The 21,607-nt window shown below is 37.1% G+C and overlaps 1 protein-coding gene across 1 annotated transcript in view; it reads right to left on the minus strand.

Annotated features, from left to right (window-relative positions):
- The window catches only part of GXYLT2 (glucoside xylosyltransferase 2), a 72,209-nt gene that overhangs the window by 26,703 nt on the left and 23,899 nt on the right, over nt 1-21,607 (minus strand). Inside the window, exon 3 of the mRNA XM_006175219.2 lies at nt 19,913-20,044. Coding sequence (XP_006175281.2) covers nt 19,913-20,044 — 132 coding nt within the window. The remainder of the gene's footprint in view (nt 1-19,912; nt 20,045-21,607) is intronic.

Consider the following 21,607-nt stretch of genomic DNA (forward strand, 5'->3'; position numbering starts at 1 on the left):
ATCACACCACCCTAGTTATCTCTGTCCACGACCAGTAGCCTCTTGTTAAATTATTTTCTTGTCTATTGTTTGCCTTACCTAATTAGAATAGAGGCTCCATGAGGACAGGGCCCCTCTGTGTCTACTTAAACTCTTAACGTTTATGTGCCTCGTGCAATGCCAAGTAGATGAGTTAGGCACCCACTAAATATTTACTCAAAGTAGGGAATTCAACTGCTGAACTATCTCAGAATCAATGTAACTTCAGACACGCTTCAAGGCTAATCATAGAAGAAAGGACAGGTCCTGAGAAACAAGAAGGTCTGTGAATAACTGAAAAATAGAAGACCCAAGTTTCTGAAGAGAAAACCAACATAACACCTTACTACACTGAACGTCATTTGTTTGCTGGTATGGTCCAGTCCCTCAGCCTCCAGGCTTCTCTTGATGGCACAGCTAAGTTGCTAATTATGTATATCACTCCATCTCTTTACCTAAAAACTGAAGGAATGGAAAGGGAGCTGGAGGAGGGAAAGGACAGAACAGGAGCAAAGACAAAAAAGCCATTTAGATTCAAGTAGGACTGAATTCCAGAGCAGGGATCTTTGCTAAATGACATTAGTGATCATCAGGAGAAGGAAGAAATATTTAAAGAGGGTTAGAGCAGGAGGTGGAAACAGAGAGGAAGAAAGTACAGATTTCAAGAACTTAAAAAAAAGAAACTTTTTTTTTTTGCCAAGTGAAGACATCTCCTATATACAGAAAAAACAAAGAAAGTTGAATATACCTAGAATAGCAATCATTCATCTCTACAGTCATAAAGTCCCGGTCTCCATATACACTGAATCAGATTATGGCTGAAGAAATGACTGTCCCCATGGAAAGACACAAGAACTACAGATACTGCTTCAGTTTGGGAAGATGAAAAAGTTCTGGAGATGGATGGTGGCGGTGGTATGCACAACAACGTGAATGTACTTAGTGCTGGTGAGCTGTCCAATTAAAAATGGCTAATACATTTCATGTTATGCATATCTTACCACAATAAAAATGGGAAAAATTAAGTATGTATACCATTATTATATTTTTCATCTCAAATAAAGTGGTTTTACACAATGTACTCATTGGTGTTCATGCACCTATTTCTACCTTTGTGAATTTTTATTTCCCTAAACAAAATACCTTCTAGGAGTTACTGTAAGATAATCTGTAATTTTCACAATTCTATCAGGTCCCTGTCCTTTTTCTTTCTTTTCCTGTTTTGGAGGATGATTCGTTCCTAGAGCATACACTTCTCCAGGTGAGATGTCTTTCAAAGCTGACCAAGCCCACTTTTGCCAAGGAAGGAGCACAGACAATGTCCCCTCCGCTACCTGCCTCCTTCTCTGTAACAGAGAGCTCTCTCCTAAGGGGGTAGATTCTGGGGAATATGTTGGAATCCCCCACCCCTTCCCATTCTTCACAAAGATGAACTGGATGGAATAGGAGGATTTCTAGGGCTAGTTGAACTTTATCCCTTGGGACCAAAATTCCTAAGCCTTCAAGCCAAAATCAGAACAAAAGGGAAATTCCACATTTTATTACATACTACAATTTGATCAATTTCCACCACCATTCTGTTACATTCTTTTTCAAAAAATACACACTGGACCTATCTTCAAGCTATTACAGAGAAAATAATTACTGAGGAAAGGGAGAAAGCCAGATAATATTAAACATTTCCACTGATAGCTAAGTGGCCTCTGAGAGATCCTCTAGTAAACAGAGGTGGAAATCTGAAAGAATCAAAACTAATTAAAAGAGGCAACAGCCTAAGACTTCAATGTAAGCAATAATCTCATAAAATAATTAGACAGATAAGATTCTATTTGACTAAATAATTATAATAATTCTAACCACTTACATAGCATTTAATTTGTTCTAGGTACTGCTCAACAAGCTTTCCCACATTAGTTCATTTAATCCTCACAACAATCTAATGAGGTAGTACTATTATGGCCCCCATTTTATGGATGAGGAAACACAGAAAGGTTAAGTTACTCGTCCAAAGTCACACAGCTATACTAAATATTCAATCAGCAGATATTTTTGTCAATAAAGTAACTTACAAATATAAAGGAATAATAATCCTTTTGTTTATTTAGCACCTGTTAAGCACTAAGCATCATCCTGGCCATTTCATACACACGCTGCATTATTGTATGTGCCTCAACAACTCGGCCAGGGTGGTATTATTACTCATATTTAACAGATGAGCTTAAATAGCTTACCTAAGGTTGGCACTAGTAAATGGCAGCACCTGGGTGAAATGAGCGCTCCCTGACACCAAAGCCCACACTCATTTCGCTTTACCATGTTGTTTTCATCTAACAAAAGCAGTAACTGTACATGTTAACAACGGGAATGATGGACGAAGCTGGTGTTAGAGAACAATTACTCTAACTTGAACATCATCTAAGAAGTTTGTTTAAGATACAGATTCCCAGGCCCTACCTCCAGATTCTGAATTATTAGGTCTGACATGGGCCCCTGGAATGTGCATGTAAGTATGTATGTGTGTGTGTTTAAATTTTTTATTCTGAGATTACTTTAGGCTTACAGAAGAGTTGCATAAGGTCCAGAGAGTTCCCATGTACTCTTCACCGAGACTCTCTTCTGTTCATATCTTACATAGCAATCCCACATTTATTAAAACTAATAAACTAACCTTGGCACAATACTGTTAATTATAGAATGACTCTGATTTTACCAGTTTTCCCACTAATGTCTTTTTTTCTGTTTCAAAATCCAACCAAGGATATCACATTGCATTGAACTGTCCTAAATCCTTACTCTCCTCCAATCTGTGACAATTCCTTAATCTTTCCTTGCCTATTCACGAGCTTGACTCCTTTGAAGAATACTGGTCAGCTATTTTGTACAAAGCCTCTCAATCTGGGTATTTTCTTATGGTTAGACTGAAGTCATGCACTGTCAGGAAAAATACTGCAGAGGTGAAGTGTCCTTCTCCGTGTGCACCCTTCTCTGGGTGGGCATCACACTGGTAGGTCTTAGTAGTGATGTGACCCTCGATCACTTGGCTAAGGTGCCAGTATTCTTCACAGTACCCTTTGTAATTATGAAATATTGTAATGGAGGACCTTTGAAACCATGAAAATATCCTATTTCTGGTTAAACTTAAACCCCCTAATTTTAGTATTCACTGGTAGATCTTACCTGCAGTAATTAGTACTGTGGGGTTCTAATGGTGGTTTCCTATTTCCCACACTTCTTTTTTTTCTCCCCACATTTCTTTCTACATGTAGTAATTGAATTCTTCTGTAAGAAAAGAGTTGTCATTTCTTCCCATTCATTTATTTGTTCATCTATTTATTTTTATTAGTATGGACTTGTGAAAATTATTTTATTTGGGGGATTATAATTTGATACTATCATTATTTATCTTGTTACTCAAGCTGTTTCAACTCTGGTCATTAGGAGCTCTTTTAGACTGGCTCCTGTGCTCTTTCAATATGTATGCCCGTCCTTTTATTTCTTTTTTTTTTTTTGCACATCCTTACTTTCTAGCACCGCAAGACACTTCAGATTTGTTTTGCACTTTCCCTGCCTTCAGCTCTAGAATCAACAAGTTCTCCAAGGAGCCCTGGTTCCTTTTATTCAAGGATGGAATTTAGAAGCCAAGATCTGAGTGCAAGGTATGCTCATTGCTACTGGGATGTCACTGCTTCTAGCCTCTCTCAGTGGATTGCTAGGAAATACATGTATGGATATTCACCAATGCATACATACAGATCTAGAATTTATCTATCTATTTATCTATCTATCTATCTATCTATCTACTTAAAAAAACATGAATTCACATCGATATCTGATCTCAGAAACCTATGTGTGTGTCTATGAGAAGCAATTGGTTAAAGGGAAAGACAATTTTGAGCTTAGATTATTGGGCTGAGTTTTGAATTACTGGGCATGATTTTAATAAGTGAGGCTGGAAGAGGGGGAGGGGACAAGCTTGGTCCTCAAGCAACAGTATGGAGTAGGGTAATATGCACAGCATCTTGGAAGGACAATGGCAGACCAGCCTGGTGGAATGGGAATTCATGATTTAGAATAATGCTAAAAAGTTAATGGGTGAACTCAGAATGCAAAGGGTCGTGAACACCAGGCTGAGGGGTTTCGGCTTGATCCTACAAGACAACAGGGAGTCTAGGAAGGCTCTGGGCTGAAAATCCACACGAGACTAGCATTCAAAAACCAAAACTCCAGGAGTGGCATGCAGGAGGGAAGGGACGCAGATGGCAGACAGATAAGTAAGTAGATCAGTACAATCATCCTTTTCTCTATTATCATTGCCATGTTTACTGTTTGTATTAATGTAAATACACTGAGAACCAGAATACCTGGCCAGAAAGAGGCCAATACCTTCCCTAATTCTCTGTAATTCTGGCCTGCCTCTATGTCATTGTAAACGGGAATAGACAGTTTTCACACATTACGAAAAGCTTTAATGCTCTTATTTTTTCTTTCTTATTGCTTTGCCATTAAAAAATTGTCTAAATTACACAATACACAAATTCATGCTTGGGTGTTATAAAAGTACAAATTCAGCAATGCAGAGAATAAGAAATTCAAATTGTTGTTTTTGTGCCTATCCCCACCACACCATGACTCCAAGCTCCCGCAACCCTCTCACCTCTTTTTAGAGTTAACCAACCTTAACAGTTTAGTGAAAATCACCCCAGATTGTTTGTACACATTTATCTTTATGTGTGATTTCTATATGGCCAGGAATTCAGATCTCCTCAGCTGCTACCTCCTCAGAGAGCTCCACTCATCACTCTCTAAACGTTCGTTTTTTTTTCCCATCATTCTTATTAGTAAGGGAAATTAACTAATAATTTAAGTATTTATGTCATTCTTTCCTGACTTGGATATAAGCTCCATGAAAGCAGGAAATTTGGATATCTTGTTCGCAATTATATTTCTAGGGCCAGTCACATAGCTGGGGCTCAATAAACATTGTTTTTTGGGGGGAGGGGAGTGGTGGTAGTTAGATTTATTTTTACTTATTTCCTTTTTTTCCCCCTTTTTTTTGGCCAGGGGAAGTAATTTATTTAAATTTTTTGGTTCTTTGTTTTTTGTTGTTTTTTTGTTTGGGGGGAGGTAATTAGGTATTTATTTATTTTCATGGAGGGACTGGGGATTGAACCCAGGACCTTGTACAAGTTGGGCGAGCACTCTACCACTGAGCTATCCCCTCCTCGTTCAAAAAGCAGTGTTGAATGAATGTTTGTGTATATGAATGTTTCTGTGTATACACACACACACACAAATGTATACACTTTTGGATTTTTAAAAATACCAATAGATTCACCTATACGTACTTTCTAATCACCTAACTTTGAGATATTTTCCTTTCGTTTTGGATGTGCAGAGAACAAGGAACTTTCTGTTCGATGCTATATATTCTCAAGTATCCTTTATAATGTTAAAATTGTTTAAGACAGGGGAATTATTAACACTTGAAAAGTATTACTCCTATATAGTGTTTTTTTCCTGTTTTTTTTTTTTCTTAAATACATTGAGAATGTGTACAAAAGTAAATATCCACTCTTGATTAGGACCCACCATTTAAACTGTTTTGAGATTTTAAGAGTCATGAAATTGTTAGCTTAAAATGCAGTGGCACAGGAAAAAATTAAAGTATATCAGTCTTTATTTTTGCTTCTATTGTGCCCTCTTGTGGAATGACGTATAACTTACATATTCATTTTTGTGACGTTTTAACAAAGAGCGGATTGTACCCATGTCATGGCTACATTCACCCCTGTTCCATCAACGAAGTAGACTCTTCCGATCAGTGTAATCTTTGATTTCCATGCAAATAAGATTCAGATTGCCAGTGAGTTGGGTAAATCAATGATGGCTTTGTTCGGGACAGTTTTCCTAAAATTCTGGCTCATCGAGCTTGTGTTTGGTCGTTGACTTCATCATCTCAGCTGTGGGGCCAACTGTTATAGCTGCACGCAGAACATTTTCCACAGGACTTGCGTTACTGAAGGTGTCTGGTGTCTCTGGCGTGCTCTGGGATAATGGCTCTCTTAGATCTTCCATCTGCTTCCACCCCTTTTGGCTTGCTTCCTCCTCTTATCAGATGTTGCAATCCCAGCCAGCAAATACACACTATCTTCTCCTGTTGGCTGTAGACATTCTGTTAGCCATGGCAACTGTCATTTAAAGCAGAGTCCAATTTCTTAGTCTGATGGTGCCTCTCCAGAGAACGTGCTCTCTGCTAGGGAGTTGCTGGAAACAGGATCAATGGGCCACAAGGAGCTGTAGCTCTTCACTCTAACTGGATTGGTTTTCAAAGAATGTTGTCCTTCTTCTTGTATTTGAGAATCAAATCCAACTAACATTTACAGAGTGTATACTGGGTTCAAGTCTGGGCACTTTATAAGTGTTAAATCTTCGAATCCTCTCTACTGCCCTTTGATGAACTTGGTAAAGCCCTTGCTATAAGTCCATTCATTCATGCGTCCATTCATCCATCACCCCCCTTCCTTCCTTCCTTCCTTCCTTCCTTCCTTCCTTCCTTCCTTCCTTCCTTATTATCCAACCATCCAAATAGTTTTACAGAGTGCCTTCTGTTAATACGTGTAGTGCACTTCTCTAGGTGTTGAAGATCAATGACCTTTCCCCTGAGAGGACTACATGCTAGTGGGAGAAACTAAAAAATAAAACCAATAAGTAAATTAGGTAGTATTCTAACTTTGAAGATAGTAGGCTAGAAGAAAAAATAAAGTGAAGGAGAGGAGCAATTTTACATACAACAGCCTCACTGATCAAGTGAGTCTGAACAAAGACATGTGTGCTATTTTTATACCCATTTAACAGATGAAGAATGGAAGGTTCAGGGGAATCTTCAAAAGGAGGCATTTGGGGAATATTTTCTACAAATGCAGGAGAAAACCCTCATATTCTCAGTTCATTTATTTTAGACACGGGTGCCAAGGCAATTCAACTGGGGAAAGAGTAATGTTTTCAACAAATGGTGTTGGAACAACTGGCTAGCCATACTGTATATTGTATATAGAAATTAACTCAGATGGATAAAAGACTTAATATAAGAGCTCTCAGCTTTCTCCCATTAATCTATACCTCTATCTTTATGGCAATACTACACTGGCTTGGTGACTATAACTTTGCTGTAAATTCTGAAATCTGGATGTGACAGTCTTCCAACTTTGTTCTTCCTTTTCAAGATTGTTTTGGATATTGTGGGTGTCTTGAATTTTTTCTTAAGACTTTATTTTTAGCGGTGTTGGGTTCACAATAAAGTTGAGAGGAAGGTACAGAGATTTCCCATACACCCTGCGCCTCCATATGTGCATAATCTCCCCTGTTATGAACATCACTCACCAGAGTGGTATATTTGTTACCAAGGATGAACCTACATCGACACATCATAATCACCCAAAGTTCATACTTTATATTAGAGTTCACTCTTAGTGTTACACATTCTATGGGTTTGGACAAATGTATAATGACATATACCCACCATTATAACTTCATACAGAGTATTATCACTGCCTTAAAAATCCTCTGTGCAATGCCTATAAATCCATTCCCCTCTCCCAAATCCAGGCAAACACTTTTTACTGTCTCCGTAGATGTGCCTTTTCCAGAATGTTATCTAGTTGGAATCACAGAGTATGCAGCGTTTTCAAACTGGCTTCTTTTACTTAGTAATATGCATTTAAGATTCCTCCGTGACTCTTTATGGTCCAATAGCTCATTTCATTTTAGCACTGAATAATATTCCACTGTCTGGATGCACCACAGTTTATTTAACCATTCACCCACTGAGGGATATCTTAGTTGCATCTGAGTTTTCACAATTATAAATAAAGCTGCTATAAAGATCCGAGTGCAGGTTACTGTGTAGACATAAGTTTTCAGCTCCTTTGGATAAACACCAAGGAGCACAACTGCTGGGTCATATGGTAAGCATATATTCAGTTTTGTAAGGAACTGCCAAACTGTCTTCCAAAGTGGGTGTACTATTTTGCATTCCCACCAGCAACGTATGACAATGCCTGTTGGCCCACAACCTTGACAGCATTTGGTGTTGTCAGTGTTCCAGACTGTGGTCATTCTGATAAATATGGAGTGGTATCTCCCTGTTGTTTTAATTTGTATTTCCCTGATGATATATGATGTGGAGCATCTTTTCCTACACTTAATTGCCACCTGTATATCTCCTTTGATGATGTGTCTGTTAAGGTCTTTTGCCCATTTTAAAATCAAGTTATTTGCTTTCTTATTGCTGAGAGTTCTTTGTGTATTTTAGGTAACAGTCCTTTATCAGGCGTGTCTTTTGTAAATATTTTGTCGCAGTCTGTAGCTTGTCTTCTCAATCTCTTGATATTGTCTTTCACAGAGCAGAAATTTTTAATCATAATCAAGTCGAGTTTATCAATCATTTCTCTCATGGATCGTGTCCTTGGTGTTATATCTAACAAGACATCACCATACACAAGGTCATTTAGGTTTTCTCCTATGTTATCTTCTAGGAGTTTTACAGTTTTGGATTCTACATTTCAGTCTGTGATCCACTTTGAGTTAATTTTTGTAAAGTGTGTAAGATCTGTGTCTATATTCATTACTTCGTCCATGGATATCCAGCACCATTTGTTGAAGAGAGTATCTTTGCTCAATTGTACTACCTTTTCTCCTCTGTCAACGATCAGTTGGCTATATTTATGGGGGTCTATTTCTGGTCCCTCTATTCTGTTCCATTAATCTATTCTTTCTCCAATATCACTCAGAATTCTTAATTACTAAGGCTTTATAGTAAGTTTTGAAGTTGGGTAGTATCAGTCCTCCAACTTCGTTCTTCTTCAATGTTGTGTTGGCTATTCTGAGTCCTAAGCCTCTCCATATACACTTTAGAATCAGTTTGTTAATATTCATAAAACAAACTTACTGGGATTGTGATTAGGATTGCATTGCATCTGTAGTTCAAGTTGGGAAGAACTGACATCTTAACAATATTGGGTCTTCCTATCCATGAACATGTAAGATTTCTTCATTTACTTGGTTCTTCTTTGATTTTGTTCATCAGAATTTTGTAGTTTTCCACCTATATATCTTGTAGATATTTTGTTAGATTTAGGTCTAAGTATTTCATTTTGGGGAGTACTAGTATAAATGGTACTGTGTTTTTAAATTTCAAATTCTGCTTGTTCATTGCTGGCATATAGGAAAGTGATTAACTTTTGTATATTAATCTTGTACCCTGCAACTTTGCCATAATCATGTGATTTTTCTCTGTTAGATTGTTGATGTAATAAATTACATTAACTGATTTTTAAATATTGAAACTTGCATACCTAGGATAAATCTCACTTGGTCATGGATTAAATTTTTTATGCTTTTTTAATGATAACTCACAGAGAAAAAAATGTGACAATGAGTGTGTATATGTCCATGAATAACTGAAAAATTGTGCTGAACACTGGAATTTGACACAACATTGTAAAATGATTATAAATCAATAAAAAATGTTAAAAAATTTTTTTACGCTTTTTAAAAATTTTATTTGCTATTTTTTTTTTTTGAGGATTTTGGCATCTATGTTCATTAAAAACATGGGTCTACTTTTCTTATGTCTTTGTCTGATTTTGGTATTAGGGTAATGCTGGCTACATAGAATGAGTTAAGAAGTATTCCCTTGTCTTCTATCCTCTGAAAGAGATTGTAGAGAACTGGTGTCACTTATTTCTTAAATAAGAACCAGTATAACTTATTTCTTAAATGTTTGGCAGAATTAACCAGCAAAGCCTGGTGCTTTCTATTTGGAAGGTTATTAATTATTGATTCAATTTCCTTAGTAGATATAGACCTATTAAGATCATCTATTTCTTCTTGTGTGACTTTTGACAGATTTGTGTCTTTCAAGGAATTGATCCATTTCATTTAGGTTACCAAATTTGTGATCATAGAGTTGTTCACAGTCATTTTTTTTTTAATCATACTTTCAATGTCCATTAAAAGGAATCTGCAGTGATGCCTTCTTTCATTTCTGATACTGGTAATGATGTTCTCTCTTGTTTATTTGTAACCTGGCTGGAGGTTTATTGATTTTATAGGCCCTTGAATTTCCACATGGATTTTATAATTAGCTTGTCAATTTCTTCAACGAAGCCAGCAGAGATTTGCTAGGGAATGCACTGAATGTGTAGGTCATTTTGTGGACTACTGCCAGCTTAGCAATATTAAGTCTACCAACCCATAAACAAGGGTGTCTTTCCGTTATTGAACTCTTTAATTTCTTCCAGCGTCTTTTGTACTTTTCATATTACGGGTTTTGCACTTGTTTTGTTAAACTTATTTTTAACTATTTTATTATTTTCATGTTATTGTAAATGGAATTGTTTCCTCAATTTTACTTTTGGGTTGTTCACTGCAAGTGTTTAGAAGTCCAACTGTTTCTGTGTCTTAAATCTTGTAATCTTACTGAATTTGTTTATTAGTTCTAAACATTTTTAAACTGGACGCCTTTTAGGATTTTTCATATATGAGATGACGTCATCTGAAGATAGAGACAGTTTTACTTCTCTCTTTCAAGTCAGAGTTTATTTTATTTCATTTTTTTTGCCTAATTGCCCTGGCTAGACCCTCCAGTACAATGCTGAACAGAAATTGTGAGATCATATATCTTTTTCCTTTTCTTGATCTTAGAGGGAAAACATTCAGTCTTTTACTATTAGGTATGATGTTAATTGTGGGGGTTTTGTAGATGACTTCCATCAGGTTAAAAAAGTTCCCTTTTATTTCTAGTTTGTTGCATGTTTTTATCATGAAAGGAAACTGAATTTTGTCAAATTTTTTTCTTGCATATTGAGATGATCATGTGGTTTCTGTATTTTACTTATGTACTGTATTATATTAATGGATTTTCAGATGTTAAATCAACTTTGCATTCCTGGTCTAGAACTTAACTTGGTAATGGTTTATAATCTTTTTGGATTCTATTTGCTACTTTTTGTTGAAAAATTTTCCATCTACATTCATGAGTAATGGTCTGTAGTTTTCTTTTCTTGTGATGTCATTGTCTGGTTTTTGTATCAGGTTAAAATCTGGCCTCAAAGAATGAGTTGAGAAATGTTCCTGTCTCTTCCGTTTTTTTTTTTTTTTTGAAAGAGACTGGGAAGAATTGATATTAATTCTTTAAATGTTTCGTAGAATTCATCAATAAAGCCACCTAGTTCTGAGCTTTTGCTTGTAGAAGTTTATTAATTTGAAATCTTTTTTCATTTGTAAAGTAGCAGTTTACAATGATACATTTCACTCTAAATACTGCCTTAGCTACTTCTAATAAGTTTTGGTATGTTATGTCTTCATTTTCATTCATTTGAAAGTATTTTATAATTTCCTTTGTAATTTTTCCTTTTCCCTATTGATTGTTTAGGAGTGTGTTGTTTAATTTTCACATATTTGTGAACTTCCCAAATTTCTTTCTGTTATTGACTTCTAATATCATTCCATTGTGGTTGGAGAATATACTTTGAATGACTTAAATCATTTTAAGTTTATTAAGGAGTTTTTATGGCCAAATAGATGGTCTGTCCTGGAGAATGCCCAATATGCACTCAGAAGAAAGCGTAGTCTGCTGGTGTTGGGTGGAGTGTTTTAGAGATGTCTGTTGGTCCAGCTGGTTTACAGCATTGTTCAAGTCTCCCATTTCTTTGATGTTCTGTCTACTGTTTAACCCACCATTGAATGTGGGGCACAGAAGCCTCCAATTCTGTCAGTTTTTGCTTCATGTATTTTGGGGGCTCCATTTTTTAGGTGCCTGTGTGTTTGTAACTCTTATATTTTCTTTTTGGATTAACACATTTTTCATTATAAAATGTGCCTGTTTTTCTCCAGTAATGTTTCCATTTAAAATCTATTTTATCTGATATTAGTACAGCCTCTCCAGCTTTCTTGTGGTTGCTGTTTGATTGACATATCTTTTTCCATCTCTTTGCTTCCAACCAATATATTGTGAACCTTAAGTGTATCTCCTGTAAACAGCACATAGTTGGATTGTATTCTTTATCATCTATCTCTGTCTTTTGATTGGATCTTTTATCCTTCATTTAATGTTATTATACAGTTCAGTTTATGTCTGCTGCTTCGCTGGTTGTTTTCAATATGACTCACATCTTTTTCATTCCTCTAGTCTTCTGTTACTGCTTTCTTTGCACTGAGTATTTTCTAACGTAGCATTTTAATACATTTTTTTCATATATTTTTTGAGCTGTTTCCTCATGACTGGTCTAAGGATTGCCACATACATCTTATCAGAAAACACTTCAGATTTATACTAGCTTAATTCCAGTGAAATACACTAATGTTAATCCTATAACTCTATTCCGTCTTCTCCATTTCATGACATCACTGTTGTACATATTACATCTATACTGTTACCCAACAATATAATTGCTACTTCATACAACTTAATGTGTTTTAAAGAAGCTGAGAGAGGAAGACGAGCAAGTATATGTTTATGGAGTTTGTTACATTAACTTTCTCATATACCATTTTTTGTTTTCTCCATTTTTTCCTGTGAATTCAAGTTACTATCTCATGTCATTTTCTTATTTCACATAATTTTTCTCCATTCCAACCTCCTTTGTGCTATTATTGTTAAATACGGTATAGGCCCAACATGTAATTATATACATGTCTTATACAATTGCTTTTTATTTTTTAATTTTTTTATTGAAGTATAGTTGCTTTACAATGTTTCCGGTATACAGCTAAGTGATTCAGTTATAAGTGTAGATATGTGTATATACACCCCCCTCCACACACACATAAATGTATTCTTTTTTCAGATTCTTTTCCATTATAGGTTATTACAAGATATTGAATATAGTTCCCTGTGCTGTAAAACAGGTCCTTCTTGTTCATTTTATATATAATAGTGTGTATCTGTTAGTCCCAAATTTTTCTCTCTTCCTCCTTCCCCTTTGGTAACCATAAGTTTATTTTCTACTTCTGTGAGTCTATTTCTGGTTTGTAAATAAGTTCATTTGTATAATTTTTTTAGATTCCAAATATAAGTGATATTATATAATATTTATTTTTCTCTGTCTGACTTCATTTAGCATGATAATCTCTAGGTCCATCCATGTTGCTGCAAATGGCATTATTTCATTATTTTTAATGGCTGAGTAATATTCCATTGTATAAATCTACCACAACTTCTTTATTTATTCATCTGTCAATGGACATTTAGGTTGCTTCTGTGTTTTGGCTATAGTAAATAATGCTGCTATGAACATTGGGATGCATATATCTTTTTGAGTTAGAGTTTTCTCTGGATATATACTCAGGAGTGTGATCGCTGGATCATATGGTAACTCTATTTTTAATTTTTTAAGGAAACTCTAAGCTGTTCTCCATAGTGGCTGCACCAATTTACATTCCTACCAACAGTTGTTAGAAGGGTTCCCTTAGCTCCATACCCTCTCCAATATTTATTATTTGTAGACTTTTTGATGATGGCCATTCTGACTGATGTGAAGTGATACCTCATTGTAGTTTTGATTTACATTTCTCTAATAATTAGCAATGTTGAACATCTTTTCACGTGCCTGTTGGTCATCTTGTACAACTGTTTTTTAAAAGAAATCAAAAGAAGAAAGAGTAAGAAATGTTCATTTATATTGTCTTTTGCATAAATGCCTTTACTAGTGCTCTTTTTTTTAAGTGTAATTTTGAGTTACTGTCTGGAGTCACTTCCTTTCAGCCTAAAGAACTTCCTTTATTATTGTGGGTTCTGCTATAAATGAATTGTCTCAGATTCTACTTATCTAGGAGTGACTTTATTTTACCTTCATTTAAAAAATAAGTTTACTGGATATAAGATTTTTGATTGACAGTTCCCCTCCACCTTTCAGCACTTTAAATAATGTCATCCCATGGTCTTATGTCCTCCACAGTTTCTAATGAGAAGTCAGCTATTAATGTTATTGGAGTTTCCTTATATATGGCAAGTTATTTTTCTCTTGCTGCTTATAAGACTTTGTCTTTCAGGATTTTTACTATGATTTATCTGTGTGTGGATCTCTTTGAGTTAATCTTACTTGGTTCATTCATGTTTGATATGTAAATTGTTTTGCATCAAATTTGCAAATTTTCAACCATTATTTCTTCAAAATTTTTTCTATTCTCTTTTCTCTCCTCTCCTTCTGATGTTCCCATCATGCAGGTTCTGGTGGGTCTGATAGTGTTTCACATCTCTGAGTCTCTGTTCAATTTTATTCACTATTTTTCTCTGTTCTTCAGGTTATATAATCTCTATTGATTATCTTCAAGTTTACTGACTCTTTCTACTTTAAATTCAGACATACAGTGCGCCCCCCTAATGATTTTTCCTTTTCAGTTATTTTACTTTTCAACCCCAGAACTTCCATAAGGCTCTTTTTAAAATAAAAAATAATTCCTTATTGATAGTCTTGATTTTATGAAACTGTCATCATATTTTATTTTACTTCTTTAAGCACAGGTTCCTTTTGTTGCCTGAACATATTTATAATGGCGGCTTTTAAAGTCTTTTTCTACCAAATCTGTCAGCTGGGTCCTCTCACCAGGCAGTTCCACGGCCTGCATTTCTTCCTGTGAACGAATCACATCTTCCTGTTTGTTTGTATGCCTCATTTTTTTTTTTGTTGTTGTTGAAAACCATATTGTAGCATGATAGTACTACTTTAGGATGTTTTAGATAATATATAGTAGCAACTCTGGATACCGATCCTCTCCCCCCCCACTGCACACCCCAACCCAACCTGCAGGGCTTGTTGGTCTTTGCTTGCTCATTTGTTTAGTATGTTGACCGGAGTACTTCAGTGAAGTCCACTTCACCCACTGTGTGAAACCTATGATGTTGTTCCTCAGTGGGTGCAATTCGGCGCATGCCCACAGTCACCCGGGATGACAGTGGATTTATCAGGGCTCTCTCTGACTGACTCTTCCGCGAATCATTCTCTTAAGCTGTCCACCTCTGTTGGTATTACACCCAGCTATTAGCCTCCACTAATTGCCAGCTGATGGCTCTATTGTTTTTGACAATGGCCTGACCTGAGGCACAAATCGCCCTGCAGTCTGGTCCAATTAAAGGCAGGCCCACCTGCAGGGAGCTTTCTGGAGGACAGCGTTTGGGCTTTGTTCTGAGACTAGGAGGGCACTTTTTATTTGCCTCTTTCCTTGGTGCTTCCCTTGTAAACTAACTGGACTAGAGTTTAGCTTGTTGCTCTCATGAAGTTACCAGCTTCCTCTTAATGTAGGGAGCCTCTGAACCCATGGCCACACTTGCCTCTGGAATTTAAGCTTTGCGACACATAGCTAGTAGAGATGAGAAACACTAATGACCTGCCTTTTCCCAAGGAAACATCACATCCCTCAACTGGGAGCTGTGGAGGAAAGGATCCCAGCGTCCTTGACTGAGTTGTCTAGAGATGGGTTTCCATGACGCGGAGGTATAAGGGGAGCAGGGTGGGGTAGGAGTAGGTCATGGTTCAAACATCACAGATTCTCACTCTTCACTGAGCTATAGTAGATTTTCATGAGAAAGAAATCTGTTTCTTCATTTGCTTAGGCCCTTTGGACAATTTCCAAAAACTCTAGATGTTTTAAAAATAATTTTTACCAAGGATGCTTGTTCCATGGGGGAGAAATTCACAGAGCTTCTTATGCCACCGTTTTAGATGTCACCACCCTGCCAGGCTCTTTTTCTGCTGCAGTAGCTAAGCTTCTAGAACGTAGATCTCAGGCTGCTTCAAGCAATCATCATTCTGACCGGGAGAGAGACAGACGGAGCCCTGGTGACATTATAGGAGCCTTTGGATCTAGCCATGCTTGAGATTAGCCCTATCATCTGGACTCCACAGTCAGATAAGTGAATACATTTCCTTCTTTGCTTAGCTAGTTGAAATTGAGTTTCTCTCACATGTAACCAAGAGTTGTAACTAATATCCTGAATGTCAAACTTTTAAATAATGTGTGAGTAAATGATAAGTACTGTGGAAAGCTTGTTCAACAAAATTGGTATCCAGAGTCATTTTCATGTGATCTTTTAGGAAGCTAATGTCATCCTGATAATTTAAGGCCTCTGAGTGCTTGATAAAATAAATAGACATCATTTATGGTCCTTCTAGTTGAAGGTCCTCTTAACAAGGATTTTTAATATATTCCTATTCACCTGTCAATATTTGTTGATATTCAAAGGGTTGTTTCCAAGGAAGTCTCAATGTTAATCGCTGGTTCTGAGGTATAATACTACTAATAAAACAGAAGCCTGATCTTAATTATAAAAAATTTTAGTGTATCACGTAAACTTCTCTGTTCCATCAGCCTCCGGCATTTCGGATAAGCATACGGTTTTCCAAGTATTGGAACCAGTTAAAGACCTCTTTAACAAATTAGAAGTGGAAATGGGGAAGATTATATGTTGTTGCCCTTGATGCGACATAGAAAATCTAGTTAAGTAAGATTTTTGTTTATTTGGTATGGTATTACTTTGAAATATTAAAGAAGAGGACAAACTTGTTAGAAATACAGAGTTACAAAAACTCTCAGGACTTATTTACAAGTTAAGACTGTAAGCAGTGTTATCCCTGTCTCTCTTGACGATATTCCTCCATAACTCCTTCCTTGAATGTAGATGCTTATGGCAAGTGTTTTGAGCAAGAAAGACATTAGACATTATTACAATCTTGCAACTTATTAAATCTCGGTTAAAAAAACCTTTTTCTGGGTGAAGCCTGGATCGCACCGTAACTTACCTCATATTACCATGTTCAGTGCTACTTGTCAATAAAGTCCCTGAAGATCCTGCAATCCAGGGACCCCTTGTCATATTTTAAACACTTCCAGGATCTCCAGAGGATCACATTATTGAGGACATAGGTCTTTATAATCAAAAAGGCACAGTGTATAACAAAATACAGAGATCCATTATAAAATTTCATTGATTCCTATTAAATGAGGGAAAGATGATGTGAATTCATGAAACTCAGTTATTCTTACAGAAGTAAAGGCTTTCTGGCCTTTACTAAGGAAAAAGGGGAAAGTCCTTCAGGATCAGTTTTAATGGACAGATCTGACTTCTTCGTGATTGGCATATTATTTTCAGTACTTTGAGCTTCTACCTGAAAGCAGTATGCAGCCTAGAAAGCTTAATCGAGCCATCTGCCGTTTGGTTTGCACTAATAATGGTCCTGCTCTTAGATCCACTATTCACAGATACAGAAATGTAAACATCCACTGATTTTCAGGACTTTGGAAATCTTGGGTCGGTGAGATCTGAATTCCACTAACTGTACTTGAGAACCTAGTAAGCTTGAGTCGCAAAGGCTTGTGCTTTGACCTTATTCTGATTAATAAAATCTTACCTGAGAAAGGGTTTCATCTCCAGGTTTGGGGTAGATGCCACCCTCTCATATAAAAAGGTAAGACTTTGATTCTCAGTCAACTGACTGACCAGGGCTCGAATATCTGTAGTTGAGAATCTCCATCCTCTCTGTGGTGCTTCAGCACCACCCCTGGTTTGGTTTTATAGAGACGAATTTCAGGAGAAATGTCACTTAGACTTTATTTCAAATTACCCTGAGGATCAATATATCTCACTGATGTCCAGAAACTCCATGTTTATAATCTGCCATTATGATATACAACTCAGAGAAGGTAAATGTCCTGTCAACGGCAATCTCTCTTTATTATTTTTAAGGAGGGCTAGTTTCCATTATCAAAAGCAGATAAGGAATGCCAGCACTCATTTGTCATTCAAAATGGAATATACTTGTTTAGCTGGGGATTAATGAATGAAAACCATCATGTGTTTTTTTTAAACAGTGGCAATGAAGTCACAATTCAAGGTCAGGGAAAATTCAAATTGTGTTCTCCTGGGTTGCTAACACTTTTCTGGATGGGCTGGGGGCGGGGTGATAATTTTCCAACAATAACTTGGGCTTTCTAATTTTTTTTTCCCCTAAAACAGAGATGAGAAGCAGAAATCTGAGATTTTTCTGTCCTCTCCTTAAATGGTAATTAGTTTCTATATCTAGAGATTTTAGTTCTGATCTGAGGTAGTCTTTTCTTACCCCCGTTTTTACACAATGAATCTCATCTCACGACATGTATGAAAGTCTGTGGCTGGTGAAAAGTAGGTCATTTAATAGTGAGTGGGCTTGTGAACCAAATCAGCACCGATAATACATCCTTGTTTTTTTCACAGGTTCTTTGTAGGCAATGCTAAAAATGCCACTTCCCATTTGGGGTTTCAGACCAACAGATGGTAAGACTTCCCTATGTGGATGCTTCTCAGGTACCTCAAAATCAAAATATGTCTCAAATTAAGCTCAACTCCTCACTTACAAATAATGTGTTCAGTCTTCTCCATCTTTGAATAGCACTGCCATCCATTCCGTAGGTTGAACTATAAGAAACCGCCTTTTTTTTGTAGGTCATAAATAGCTAAATATTGGCAATTTCAAACAGATCAACCTTAATAGTTGTTCAGGTCAGAAACCGAGGTGAAATCTTTATCACCTCCACTTCCCTTCAACTCTACAGCCAGCCAATCACGAGGACTGGTAATTCTATTTCTCAGGCATGTTCTGCATCCATCTCTAAGGCAACCACCAGAGCTGAAGTCATCATAAACTGGCCTCAGCAATTCCACCGTCCACACTGCAGTGAACCTGTGAGTCCTCTTTAAAACCCAAGTCCAGTCATCTCACTTCCACGCTAGAATTCATTCCATGGCTTTTTACTGCCCTTAACACAAAGACCAGACACTCCAACATGGCCTGCGGGGCTTGGCAAGCTCCAGCCCCTGCTGACGTCTTTGTCCCACCACACTCTACCTTCTGGTTACTGTGACCTTCTTTTTTCTCAAACATGTTCCTTCCTGTCTCAGAGCCTTTGTACTTACTATTCTGTCTGCCTGGAAACCCTCTTCTCTCTCATTACCTTCCATGTCCTTGTCACTCAGTGACCCCTACTACTCCTTCATTCACATCTCAGCATAAAAGCCATGCCTCAAGAGAACCTATACATGTCCAGATGGAGTGGAACCCCATGGTATACACATCCATGAGACTCTGTTCTCCACCTCAGCACGGATCCCACTTCTACCTGTTCAATGCCTTGCTAGACTCAAACTCCAAGGGGGCAGGACCATAGCTGTTTTGTTCACCGCCTTATCACCATCACTAAGCCAGGGCTTAGCACCTAATGGGCACTCAGTAAATGTTTACTGAAGGCATGAGCTCTCACAAATGTCAAGGTTGCAATTCACAATTCAAAGCTGCCATCTTTGTTCAGTGGTATTCTCACTTTCGTTATATCTTCAGTGATATTTTTATTTAGGGTTATTTTACCAAAGGAAACAAAAACATTCAATATGAAAATTCAGAACTGAAAAGGCTCACCAGAACTCTGGACCTTTTCTGAATCATCCCCTAGCACGGCTTCATTCAGTAGTAGTTATTGTTGTAAGAAAAATAATAATCTAAGCCAACACTTATTGAGGGCCAATTACATGCCAAGCTTATGGAGAAAACTGAGGCTTAGAGAAGTTGGGAGATTTAATGAGGTTCACACACCTAGTAAATGGTGGAGCCATAGTCACAAAGACCCATAATCCAAGACATGCTTTGGATGTTCTCTGTCCCTCAATCCTTGGGAAAGACAGCTTCTCAAACACAAGGATACTTTCTCTACACCCTGAAAACTAAGAGCATCAACTACAGAATCCAAGAGGAACATATTTTCAACTGTAAGTCAAAGTTCTCTAAATATACCCCAGTTAATTCCATGATGTTTCCAAGAGCAAGTCTCTCCCAAGCAGCATCTTATTAAAAGCAGGTGTTTTTACCGGAAGAAAAAGTCTCTGGGCAGCACAGGGTTTGAATAATTTCTTCCATTCCTGAGGGTTTCCAACTGAAAATGTGATAGGGTAGATTCTGTGCTCAAACTTCTTTGTGTAAGAGTCAGGCCACTGTCGTAGCTGAAAAACATGGAAGGTAAGAGGAGGGTGATTAGACACCAGAAATACGGAAAACACCTAAAGCTTCTGGGTGTTCAGGTGGGAATTATTCAGGCAGCTTACACAGAAAGTCTAACTTTATTGCCACTACCATGCTCACTGAATGGAAGATCATTGCTAAGATTTTTAAAAATAACATCCAGAGTTGGCAAGGATGATGGAAAACTGGCACCTAAACACTGTAAGGGTAAATTTGAACAAACTTCCAAGAGGACAATTTAGAAACTGGTAACAACAAACTCTAAGACAGAGGTACAAGGACTTCCACCAAAACCTAGTTTGTAATTTAAAAAAAAACAAAAAACTTTGGAACAAATTAAATGATCAATAATAAAGAAACGGGAAAATGCATTATGATATAACTACACAATGGACTAATGTACAGTTAAAATTAAGTAGATCTATATGTCCTGGCATGAAAAAATGTTTATGATATATAGTGAGATTTTGGAAAAAGTAAAGAGCAAAAAGAAATTTATAATATGATTCTATCTTACATGGGAAAATACACGCTTACGTATTTTATAGGATTTCCTTGACTCTTTGATCCTGTTTGTTTGCTTTAAAATGTCAACAATTGCAAAAAAAAAAAAAAAATCCTATCTTCCAGTAAGATTTATACGCCCTTGCCAATCTATGTCTTTTAAATGGAATTTTCAGTCCATTTACATTTGTTCCTCTGCCTATGTTTGAACAGTATACTGACTCCAGCCATTGGAAATTCCTCTTGACACTCCTTCCCATGGCAGAGCTACACACACACACACACACACACACACACACACACACACACACACACAGAGACACACACACAGACACACACGATATTGAAGCCTCATAGGTGCCACCTAACTCCAGAAGGGATGGGTGGCCATTCCCACTTCTGTGCCCTACTATTTCCTGATTCTGAGTCTGCGGCAGGAATACAGATTAGCCAAACTTAAATCACATGTTTGACTATGAACTACCTGGAGAGGTTAGGAAATCAACCAGCTGGCATGTTCAGCTTCTATATTGGGAGATGACAAAAATAAATGAAAACTTTCAAATACGAAATATCAACAATGTAGATGGAAAATATCACCAGACATATTGTACTCAGACAGCTTTTAAAAAATTTTCCTTAAATCTGACAGAACTTGCCCACAATGCAGTGTCCAGAGGGATCATGATGGCGATTAGTATTTTGTTTTGTTTTGTTTTGTTTTGACCCTGAGGTATGCGGTTCTGAACCTCCCAGGAAGTTATCACAAGAAACTCTGGATATTCCCACAATGCCTCAGTGTTGAAACCGACAGCCTTGAGAAAGGTGGAATAACCTGTCCCTCCACACTAGCATCTCATGTGGCTGCACGGGAACCCACAGCTGCTGATCTGCTGCTTGAGGGATAGCACAGTGCCCACCATAGGGAGATGTTCCAGGGAATCTTTGTGAAATGGAGGAATAAATAGATGATCTGATGCAGCCTCACAATTATATTCTGCAGCAAGCAGAGCAAGAATCATTTATCCCTTTTGTGTATC

Source organism: Camelus ferus, chromosome 17, assembly GCF_009834535.1.
Source record: "Camelus ferus isolate YT-003-E chromosome 17, BCGSAC_Cfer_1.0, whole genome shotgun sequence".
NCBI lineage: Eukaryota > Metazoa > Chordata > Mammalia > Artiodactyla > Camelidae > Camelus > Camelus ferus.